This window comes from Colias philodice, chromosome 1, assembly GCF_061535455.1.
Source record: "Colias philodice isolate Cphi_HAF_F1 chromosome 1, ilColPhil1 Martin Lab GWU primary, whole genome shotgun sequence".
Lineage (NCBI taxonomy): Eukaryota > Metazoa > Arthropoda > Insecta > Lepidoptera > Pieridae > Colias > Colias philodice.
In genome coordinates this window covers 15,361,816-15,374,229 of record NC_143086.1, presented here as the reverse complement: position 1 = coordinate 15,374,229, position 12,414 = coordinate 15,361,816, and the positions used below count along the sequence as shown (strand labels likewise).

At 32.3% G+C, this 12,414-nt stretch overlaps 1 protein-coding gene across 7 annotated transcripts in view; it reads right to left on the bottom strand.

The window, feature by feature from the left end:
* Nucleotides 1-12,414, bottom strand: part of fry (microtubule binding protein furry) — a 125,935-nt gene extending 113,521 nt beyond the window's left edge. For 4 of the 7 annotated variants that reach the window (XM_089696628.1, XM_089696664.1, XM_089696639.1 and 1 more), the window contains exons 1-9: nucleotides 12,238-12,414; nucleotides 9,697-9,741; nucleotides 9,421-9,542; nucleotides 8,834-9,046; nucleotides 8,081-8,232; nucleotides 7,584-7,783; nucleotides 1,324-1,539; nucleotides 859-982; nucleotides 307-528 (exon numbers count right to left, since the gene is read on the bottom strand). In XM_089696628.1, the coding sequence (XP_089552754.1) occupies nucleotides 307-528; nucleotides 859-982; nucleotides 1,324-1,539; nucleotides 7,584-7,783; nucleotides 8,081-8,232; nucleotides 8,834-9,046; nucleotides 9,421-9,490 (1,197 nt within the window). In that variant the 5' untranslated portion in view covers nucleotides 9,491-9,542; nucleotides 9,697-9,741; nucleotides 12,238-12,414. The remainder of the gene's footprint in view (nucleotides 1-306; nucleotides 529-858; nucleotides 983-1,323; nucleotides 1,540-7,583; nucleotides 7,784-8,080; nucleotides 8,233-8,833; nucleotides 9,047-9,420; nucleotides 9,543-9,696; nucleotides 9,742-12,237) is intronic. The other 3 variants (XM_089696673.1, XM_089696655.1, XM_089696633.1) reach the window with 2 other exon arrangements.

Genomic DNA, 12,414 nt, shown 5'->3' with positions numbered 1-12,414 from the left:
CTGTAATGAGATTAAGGTATTAAATCGGTTGAAATATCTTATTTATCTTTCTTTTTTTTTTGAAGTTTACATTAGAATCATAGATAGTACCTATACTAAAACAAGAAAGTTTTTAAACCAGATTTGTGGCCACGATTACTCTCCTCTTATATTATGGTTTTGAACTACTACAATTAACTTGCAATAAGTCTTAAAAATATTGATTGGTAACTTCATTCAAAGGTTAATTTAGTAGATTTCAAGTTTAGGTACGAAAATATTATTTTAAATGAATTCCTTCTCAACTCTAGAACACAAATATCTTACCGCAGCCACAGGCACCAATATTTCCACAAACAGCCCAGCCAGAGCGTGCCGTATATCTTTATCCTTAACTTCGAGGAAGTATTGAGCGCACTCAGTTAGAAACTGGAACGAGGCCTCAAACTCCTCTATGGGGACCATCTTGACTCGGAAGAACTTCATTCCCATTAGCAGCGATATGATGGACTGTGTTGTGTGCGGGGATGGCTCCCGGCTCTTTAGTTCCTGTGGCAATAAGGGAATTATATAATATATTGAAATTTTAATGTTGTGAGGTATATTACGCATCTTTGAATATGTCGTGTAAACTTAGAAATTAAAGTAGGTTTATCTTCTAGTAAATAATGAAGAAATGCATGCGCATAATAAAGCGACAAGTCCCATAAATTTATTTATGTGCTAAAAATTCTTGAAAGAAGCCTTCTTGAATACTGGTGATAATCCAAAAAGTCCGAAAAATCTATGGTTATAAAAGCTATCCTAGTCAGCAAAAATTTAAACTTCAATATAGAATTTTTAAATAAATTTTTAGCAATATTGTAAAATTAAACATACCTTTAATTCAGCGGTGAAGCGTTTGCGCACAGATGCGAAACGCGATTGCGCGAGGACTCCTATAACCTCTGCGTACAGATCTGCGATTATGTGCACGTTGGCTGCGTTCGGGTTCGATTGTAGCCTAGAAATAGTTTTTATTTATAATTAGAGTAGTTATTTTATGTGGTTATAAAGGGGAATTATATTAAGATGGTTCAAAAACAGTTCGAAAAGCTGCGTCTTCAAATCGACTGAATAATACACAAAAACATCCCGGTAGATTTCTTCATAGTACAGGTACTTTCACTATGCGCCAGTTACATCAATTGTATCTCAAGAACGGCAAAATCGATTACAATGAATTTGAATCTATTACATTTGCCTTCGCTTGTATAAACACCGTTTACATTTGAAATTTTAAGCAGAAATAGTACAAGAAACTTTTCCATGTCAGCATAATAGTAAAATCAATAATCTGCTCACCCCTCTTTATAATTAAATCTCTTGAAGGCGACATTTTCTATATACTGCACTAGGTCTTCATGTCCCGGGTGGAAAGGCAATTGCTTCAACACTTCAATAAGAGCCAAGCAGAAGAGAAACTCCACTGCTAGATCTCTTCTCTCTGCGTGTAACTCTTCGCAGCTCCTCTCAACTTGCTCTGTGCCGGCACCACTGCCTGATACTATGTAGATTATGCTGGGGAAATAAGGAGTTTATTGTATATAATGTAAATTTGTAATATTATGACGTTATGGAAAAGTTCGTTAGAAAAGAACATCGTTATTTACAGCCTACAACTGTAGTAGATAAAATTTAAACGAATATTTAGAGAAACATTAATTTATTATCTGAAAGTAACAAAAGAGTCCACTTACAATTTTTACACCATAAATTTAACGACGAAATCTTTATATTTGGTTTAATTCTCCACAAATAAGTGACTACACTGGTCACTCACTACACTACAAAAGATCGTTGAATGCGTTTAAAAAGTGTCCATTAACATTAGATACATAGTATCTAATACATGCGTGTCTTGTAGTCAATTGAATGTCAAATCAATTCTATAAATTAATATTGAGAAAACTTAAGAAAAGCTAGGTTACCTATACTTTTGTTGAATCATTAAGGGCTTGGTCTAGTAGTGCAAACAAATGCATCCTGTCATCCTATATGTAAATAATACAAATGTACTAAGGGAAAGTTGCTCCACTTAATTTTTAAAAATTAAATCATTCGTATGCATAATTTAATATTCGTAATAAGTACCAAAAATGACAATTTGAAACAATTTTCGTGAAAATTACACCGGGTGATTTTTTTTTATCAGTACACAAAATTTGCGAATACTTTCTATTGATATCTTCAACTTCATGTTTATATAACTGATCAACTTTTACAAAGAAATTTGGACGAAATATAAAAAAAATAAGCTTTCCATACAAAATGCATAACTCTACAGGGTGTCCCGCTAATGGTATACTAAGCGCGAAGGGATTTGTAGTTTTACATACACTGATCACGTAAAAAATACTTAAACAACAAAATTACGCCAAAAATTTTTTGCTTAATTTTTCCTTAAAATCCATGTTTTCGTCTCTAGCTTCGCGCAGCCGGTATATACCGCTTCGCTAATGTGAGCATTTTGTCTATGAAAACATAATCTTAAACGATAGCTCACGTGTGGGTGGAAAAGTTGAGCAGGTTGCTTGTTAGGGGTATACACATAGAGTTTTGAGAATTCGTCTATTTGTCAAAAAAATTCGTCTGGAATTTTATAAGTATTTTTTACGTACTCAGCGTATGCAAAACTATAACCTCCTTGGGGCTTAGTATACCGTTGCTGGGACACCCTGTATACATTTTTTTCGACCTAAGTTTCTTAGTGAAAGTTGTTCAGTTTAACTAGGTAATAATACGGATAAACAAATTTTGTATATAATAAAAAAATGTAATGTTTGTGTTAAAAAATTATAAAATAGAAAAATACGCAAATGAAAACAAAAGATATTTATTTCTGACTAGCTTCCGCCCGCGACTCCGTCCGCGCGGATGTCAGTCTTCGCGTCTTCTACAGATTTATTATATTATGTATAATATATAGATTTATATTGATAAACCTAATAAATCTTTTGCTAGCATTCTGATGCTTTATCGGTTGCGCTGGATTTATCTCTTTTTTTTCAATCGCTTGAATGATATAGGATGGGTCCTTGATGGGCATCGAATGCTGAAGCCTCGAATCAATCAATTCTGACAGTAGGCAATTTATGTAAAATCTTGATAATGGTCCATCATTTTATTTTGCCTAAACGTTACATACTTTTTTATATATTCTATTTTTAACCAATGATTCACTCCAGTCCAAACAGCAAATAAGCAGACTTCTGCTTCTGCAACGTTTATAATAATAATAATTAATTTCAAATATTAAATTTTTTTTTAACCGCATCTTCCGCATTCATGTCTTTTGCCGGAATTAGACATTTAACTTCTACAAGTCCCATTTTCCCTTTTTGATATGGGAGTGTATAAAGTAAATTTTTTAGATATTTCTCGTTATACTTTTAAAAAGTTATTATTGTCATTTTGCTCATTAGGTAAAGTAATTTCGATATCAGTTTTAAGTTTTTTGATACCTGCAATAATAACGTCATAATCGCCTGCACATACTTATCGATTACACCCTGTATACAATCCACCATCCACATTCATAATGTTTTCCTATCCTCCTCTCCTTTACGCTGTTCACCGATACATTTTAAATGAGTAAATCTGCTACCACTGAAGGATGTTTCATTGTGATCAGCAAATTTTCACCACTGTTGTCGATTATTTGTTTTTCATTTTTAATCAGCAATTGGGAATCATCAGTTTTGTTTTTTGCAGATTGGTGATGTACCCTAACAATACGTCGAAAAGGGAAAGCATCAACGAATTATCGTTTTTGTCCTCTTTTTTTATTCTTCGCGTCTCTGTTACTTCTGTTTGTTTAGTTCTCAACACCCACTGAATTTTCTATGTTATTGTGATCTTCCATTACATCTGAGTTTTGATGATGTGATGATAATCCATTCGTTTTAATATTGGTACTTAGAGTTGGTAGACTAAACTAGAAATGGCGGACTAAATTTGTCAGCGCGCCTGTAAGATCAGAATATAAAACCAACATCCTGTATTTAAGTTACAAAATTAATAATCAAACAACATGCCGCTACGTTGAAAATGACTAGAAGAAAAAATTAAAACACCTCGGATCAATTTTGGAGTAAACAAATCATTTTCCCCGTATGGGGATTTCCCCGGATGAACTTGGGAAGTTCAAGTTCTCAATACAAGTTTATATTATATTTCGTATTTCTCAAACGAAAAATAAACATTTTTGGAACTTCAGAAAAATTATATTATAAGAAAATTTATGAGCTTACTTTAGTTTTAAAGAAATATACATCCCTTTACTGACACCCCGTAAAATAAAGAAATTGTTGCAATCTATTTGGTCCAATCACCTTTGCAATCTATTTGGTTTCATTAACTTTATGTTCGAAGATAATTTTTTTTCTAGTAGTTACACGCGTATTTTTTTCGTTTATTTTCCATATCGAAATCAAATGTTTAAAAATACGAATATTTGCACAAAACTAAGATAAAAATAATCAATTAACAAAAATATTAAATTTAATGAAGTAGAGCAACTTTCACTTCGGTATGAAGGAAAATCGAGCGTAGAGCACACGTCAGAACGCTCCGGCCCAAGGAGCGCGACTAAAGAAATTCGCTAGGATTTTTCCTAATTATTTTAAATATTTTTTTAATATTTAAAGAATTATCAAAATTCAAAAAAAATGTTTTTTAAAGGATTAATACTCATTGGTCTTCAACCAACTCGAATAAATTAATGGAAAAAATAACTTTTAGCAGTATTTATCAATAGATTTTGTAAGGCAAAAAATGGGAAATTTAATGAATTTATAACGTTCTAATTAAGAAAATCATAAGTTTTTCGGCAATTGTATTCAGCAGTTTTTAATAACGACTATATAAGGATAATAATGCGCTGATCAGATTGTGTAAATTGTAATCGGTTGCAACGTAGTGAGTGCACAAACTTAGCTCGAAATGTCTTTGGGGGAAAGAGACTTATCTTGAAGGCCTGATTAAGGTAACATAAAGTAACTTTACAAATGTGAAAAAATTCACGCGCATTGCGTATATAACACTAATTGATAAACAAGAAAAAAAAATTCAGTTTATCATTTCATTAGCCGGGAAAAAATTGTCAAATAACTTGTTGAAAACGCAATTTTGCTAGACTGCAGCCTTAAATCTTTGTAAATAATTTAACAGGAAAAGCACACCATACTGCATGAACTAATTTTCACCTACCAATTTAGCACACCAATCAGGCCAGAGTTGTGGAAATAACATAACACCTTTACCTATGTTATCATATTTAAATTCTAGCGAACTTTATTTATGTTACATGAAAATAATTCATTATAGATAAAGCAAATTAACATAAAATAAAATAAAGCTTAAGCAACAAAATAGTATGTAGTTCGCAGAGCAATGTATTTATATATTCTTGATATTATATCACAAGTTTATTTTTATTTAAAAAATATGTTGATTTTGCTAATTATTGCCATAATGTTGCTCATTTTTAATTGAAAAGTATTTTTTATAAGTATCAAATACTCATTTCGCATAAAAAGCAGTGTTTTTGCTTATTTGTACTACCAACATAAAAGAGCTATTTTGAAGACCCATATTCATACCAAATTTTAGCAAAATGAGTTCAGTAGTTTATTGTGAGTGTGACTAACAAATAAACATGTACATAAACATACAGAAGCAAATAAACTTTCGCATTAGTTCTTTTTTTGCATTGCTAAATTTGACGAAAGCAACATAAGCGTAATTAAATAAAACTCAAAATTTTATTAAAATGGAACACACTCTCACTGAATCGAATAAAAAAATCGACCGAAGATGTCTTTAGGTCGGATTCGAATCCCTGATCAACAGCTCTTTTTTTCGACTTTCTGAAGATTCCCCAGATTAATCTATACTAATATTATAAAGCTGAAGAGTTTGTTTGTTTGAACGCGCTAATCTCAGAAACTATTGGTCCAATTTGAAAAATTCTTTCGGTGTTAGATAGCCCATTTATCGAGGAAAGCTATAAGTATATCATCATGCTAAGACCAAAAGGAGCGGAGCAACGCGGGTAAAACCGCGGCGCACAGCTAGTGATGTATAAACTAGCTGTCTGTTCTAAACATCATAATAAAAAACGTATAATTTGCCAGAGCAATTAACAAAAAAAATCGCCATAGGCAATCATCAATTTCGCTTTGACCTTTGTAAAACTAATATCTAAAATAGAACTAGTATTCAAGTATGTTTATTCAATAAATAGACACCGGAGGTGGACGCTCTCGCAATAGGAAAATTGGCTGCATATAACACGTTTCACATCAATAGGATAAGATGTCCATATCCTTTCTTCTTTCTTATACAGGGTGGAAAATTTGTAGGTGATGATTTTTCACGTTTGTCAGAGATTTCAGCCTTATAATTGGAATTTAACTGATGAAATGAAAGAGTAATTTTAACACATATTAGTCGGTTTGATGCCCAGGTGAAACAATCGAATTTTCGAAAATCTTGGGAATGCAGTGTTTCTTGTAAAATGATATCTTGAGAGGTTTATTCTCTCTAAAATTTAAACAGTATTTTCCCTTCGATTGGCATTAGAAATCTCCACCTTAGAGCTTATTCTCTCGTTTCATGTGATATATCACACGTCATATAATAGGACATTTAGTATATACATATATCAGTATTATGGGCGATTTATTTAAAGGTTTATATTAATAACACTTCCTTTCTAATTTTATTTTTGTATGTCATCTTCATTTGTTACAAATAAGACAGCAGCACATAATACAAAAAATTTCAAAGCATAATATACTTATTTATAATGATTAAATCACATTTGCTCTTGTGTAATATATTTTCTAGACTATATATAAGAAAATATTAATATTTATAAATATAGATAAAAAATCGTTTGAGCAGCTTTATGGATTATATTATTATCTTAAGAGAAGTTCAATAACATAGAAGCCGTAATGGCTTCTATGTGTATGTTAAGACAATAATTATAAGCAATCTCTTAATGCAGATTGAGCATATAACAATGAGAAATAAATAAAACTAAAGAAGCAAAAAATACACAATCAGCTCATTAAATCAGAAACATAAACAAATGTTATTTTTAATTAATAAAGAATAATGCAAAACAAGACAAAACATTAACTTTTGCTCTCACTCCAAGGGCATACATGACACCCTTTTTTTATAAACAGCAAAAATATCAGTACAACCAAGTATATTCTTTAAATAATAAATTTCTGTTAGAAAATGCTCATCGGATCTTTCATCTACTAACATCGATCCAAGATAGCAGCAATTATAAACATACAACTATTGTTACTCGGCTAAAAGATTGAAATTTAATACATTTACTAATATTATGTACCACCCATTCAAACAGTAAAACTAACAACAACCAATCAAGTTCTTGTTTGTATGGCCTTTTTAAGGCTCCGAACCTTAATAGGAAAAAACTGAACCCTTATAGGACCACTTCATTGTCCGTCTGTATCTCTGTTTCTATGATAATAATACATCCACAACACCCAATATCTACCCTTTTTTATTATCTACCATACCTTTTGTTCCTCAGATCTTGTTGCGGTTTCTTCGCCTGTTCGCTCAGTTGCGGCGAATCGGCCATTTGCCGCTCTAGCCATCCGAAGAGAGCCCGCAACAGGGAGGGCAGGCAATGTTCCGCGACCGTACCAAAGGCGGATAATATCTGGTCCAACTGGGGGTCTTCGCCCCGTTGTAGTGTCTTGTTTAGCGGCTTCTCCTGGAAGAAAAATTGATATTGAAATAATAAGTTTCGAATAGGTTGTCTTACCCACCTACCCTAGTTAAACATTTAATGTTTATTCAAGTTGCAGGAATATTTTTTTTCTCAAGTATTTAATGTTAAAAAAGAATAATTGAATAATTTCAAATATGTTTCAATTTTTTGATGATTTGATTGCATAAAACTTAACTAAAGCAGTAAGCACATGGTAATCTTCATTTCTCTCACTTAGATAACTTGGCCAACACAAACAAACACAGTCAAATCTAAATCTACCCTCACAAATAAACGTACCAACGGTTCAGCCATAACAGCCTCCATCTTCCTCTCGGCCTGCACCGTGAACTCCGTGAACAGCAGCCGCATGACGAACTCGCCCGGCCTCAGGTCCGAGTCCGGGGGCGCCAGGGTTGGCCCCTTGTACTGGCCCCATGGTAACATTGATCCTGCCATACATATTCAATTAAATTTCTATGAATAAAGCAGCAGCTTATTTTTATTAGATAACTAGAAGTTCGACCCAGCTTTGCCCATGGTCTATATGCAACTTATAATGGTCAATGGTAAAATAATTTTTGAAATCGGTCTAGTAGTTCCGGAGATGAGTGTCTTCAAACAAACATAGAAACTCTTCAGCTGTATATTAGTAGTATAAATAAGTTATTATATAGTATATATAATATAATAAACTCAAAAGTCAAACTTATATTCTCATTACACACTATCACTGAATTCTCAGAATCAACAATTGGAGTGTAATACTAACAATGAGAAACATTATTTTGTTTTGCAACTCTGAACCTCATGAGAGATTTCAACATTGCTTCATATATCCAGTGACTTCATATTCATATTTATTTAAACAAAATATCATGAATAATGTAGCAATAGCAAAGATTTTTCACAATGAGCTAACAGTTGTTTAGTCCGTTACAAACAAACACAAAATTAAGTCTATAATAGTCATTGTAGAAGATAGTGTCCATAAAAGATCTATTACAATCTGGATTATATACAAAACTAACCGTCTTCTACAAAACAACTCACCTCTGCTAGAAATATACGAAGCTATGCTATTGCCGGTGTTCCGGATATCAATAGACGGCGTCAAGGTCTTGTCCTGCGAGTGTTGCCCCAGCTCAGTGGTGTCGTTCGCGTGACCGTCCACTACGTCATGCCGTTCGGACAGCACGCTGCCCTCTGACTCCGCCTCACTGGACACCATGGACGAGGGCGCCTCCTCCGTCCCTGAAGCTATACCTTTATGTTCAAGTTTGTTACCTTGAATATGGATTACGTTGGTCTTGTAACCAGTAGATTTTGACTGTTAAAATTGTTTGACATCGCCGACAAGATTGTACCAATTAAAATACTATAGTATTAAGAATATCAATTTTGTTTAAAAACTTAAACACATGTCGCCTTTTCTTCTTAGAAATGTAGTATATCTGGTGTCATCTGGATGTTATACTTATCATTAAAAATATAAATGCAAACAAACAGTACACAAGGCTTGGTGACACTAATGAAAACTAATGTAAAATGTAAATCTTGCAATCAAAACAAAAATAATCAAAATTACATGGCAGATGTGTGAGATAACGTTAGGAGGATGGAAACAAACAGAAACTAACCTGATACATCTTCTGGATGGCCATCAGATGGAACGGTACTTAACGAATCTGATTCTTCGGAGGTCATCATATTGAATGATTATTGATGTTTGAAACTATGTTTAAAATTTATATTAATAATGCTGCAACGAAAAAGAAAATGTGTCACATGTATTAGCATTGAAAATTTAAATAAATGTTACGGGTGAATCAGAAGCACATGAATAAATAAGCATGTAGAGACTGGTGGAAATGTTGTGGCATGAAGAACTATTGCAGTTACGTAGCAAACCATACCTCTGTTGGCATTACTTGATGTGATCCAATTACGCATCATGGCATCTGGGAACAATTCGTCATGGTTTTTATTAAAGTATGTAACATAAAGGAACAGTAATATATTGTACAACAATATTAAATAGGTACATTCTGTTACAAATGTAATTCTTTAGTCTATAGACTGCTAGTACTTATAAGAATATCAATATACATATATAATAATATATTTTATTTTGTGTTAATCACATTTTACTTTCATTGAAGGATGTTCTTTGCTTTTCATCAAAAAAGCAGTCCATAAACTAGAAAATACATTGAAATAGAAGGATCTGATCTAATTGATCTGAACTAATCTGATCAAATGAATGTTCTTTCTTTCTTTCTAATTGGTTTTTCTCTGCAAAACATTATTTAATCATAATTAATTATACACAATCTCATTTATTACACTAATGTACAGTAATGTATCATAGCTGCTTATAACTATATAATATAAATATTACAAAATCATGTCCATAGTTGCTAATATATTTATTTTACTTTACATAACTGAGATGGTACCACGGCTAATGAATATAAACCAAAATATAAGTATGATAATTTTGAATTTAGTCTCACATAATATTTTATATTTATTAAATTATATATTTGCTTATTTAGATAAATACATTTTTGAATGATTCAAGTATTATTTAACATTGCTTTGACTTACTAAGATCCTTTTATATTTAAAGAAAAAAATTAAAATAGAAATGAGTATATCCTGGCTATTTATTTAATGTACATTGTGTGTATAAAAAACCTTAATAGTTGGAAGCAGACAGAAGTAATCATTTCATAACATAGGGTTAAATAAACAATCTTTAAAGTGTGTTTTATTAGTTCTATTGTTATAAGTTGATTGGTTGTAAAGTCCAACATTTTTAAACAATACCTAATACATACAAATTCATTTATATTGAAGTTCTTTAAATCAAAGCAAATAGAGCACACATTTACTTTTCATTAAAAAACATGTAGCTTGTTTAAAATAATCAAAGGCTCTCTGTTATAAAACATAGAGCTCATTTAAAATAATCAAAGGATCATGCTATTTTAGTACTGTTATCAACATAATATATTCCTGTTCAATTGATATCATGAACTCATATTTTATGCACACATCTCGTCAATTACTATTTGAAATGGAAACAATGAAGAAGATAAAAATTGCTCATTGTATCTTAATTATTATATTAAATGTATTTTGATTCATCCACAGTTTTATATATGTCACGGCTAAAGGTAGGTGAGAACATAAACTTAAGATTAGCCGGCTAAACTTAGGTTTATTTTCGACGAGGTGTTAATGTTAGTTTGTTCTATCTTTAGCCGGCTAAACTTAAGTGTAACCGCAGGCCCGTGGCTAAAAATGTCGGGGTGGGTAGATTTGGTTAGCGCCGGGCCGGTGGAGGGCTTGAGGGGCCCGCACAGTGCCAGAAAACACTCGCCCTGTTCCTTACATGTATTATAGTAACCAAATCTACCCACCCCGACTCAGGGCAGAAAGCTGGTGGCTAGGTTAGGTTAGGTTAGAACTCTTAAGACCCGCACGAGCCGAGCGAGCGCAGCGAGCGTGCTGCGGCAGCAGCCGGCGAAGTGCCAGAAAACACTCGCCCTGTTCCTTACATGTATTATAGTAACCAAATCTACCCACCCCGACATTTTTAGCCACGGGCCTGCGGTTACACTTAAGTTTAGCCGGCTAAAGATAGAACAAACTAACATTAACACCTCGTCGAAAATAAACCTAAGTTTAGCCGGCTAATCTTAAGTTTATGTTCTCACCTACCTTTAGCCGTAACATATACAAATGATAATTAATACATTTGAGATGCACACAACACACTGTAAGGATGAATTGAAGGGCATATTTGCTGTATTCATTTATACATCATTCAACGATCATTTACAGTGATTTAATGGTACAAAATCTCACAAGTAATGTATGAATCATGTTTATTTAGCTTGGCTGTTTATTATTGAATACAAATTTTTATTACACATTAAAAGATTTGTGTGGTTTCCACACTGGCATGAGTCATGCTTTGATGTGTAAAATACTGTTGATGCAGAATGCTACAATATAAGTACATAGTATTGTTTATTATATGATATTAAACCATAACATAGGTCAATAAGGACCACAGTAAATAGTTTTCTTATCGAATTTGTAAGTAATGCAAAAAAAATATTGAAGTAGGTACTTAAATTAATATTATATTGAATATTGTACAATGAAATTTACATCCATAGCAAATTTGTAGAAAACATCATCATTCTAATAGCTCTTACAAAGAAATGTATATCTGGATCAATAAAATAAGTGCGTTATATTTTAAACTGGCACATTAAACAAAGAATTACGTAAATTATTAATTGTTTCTTAACGTTCTTGCAACGCAATTAGCACCAGAAACTATTGAAGGAACAAACAATACTATCGCAAATAAAGGAATATGAATCAAAAGTAATCGGTAGAAAAATTATTATATACATGTAATATTTTAAATTATGTACCTACACTTTCCCGCTTGAACAATGCACTAAAAACACATCCATTATTAACATATTGATCTAAATACTTAAAATAATACTACAAACAGCAAAAATCCTAAACCAGAGTAATTTCACAATCGCATAGACTCAAGTTGTTTCAGACAAGTTAGATTTTTATTTTTTGACCCTTTTGACAAA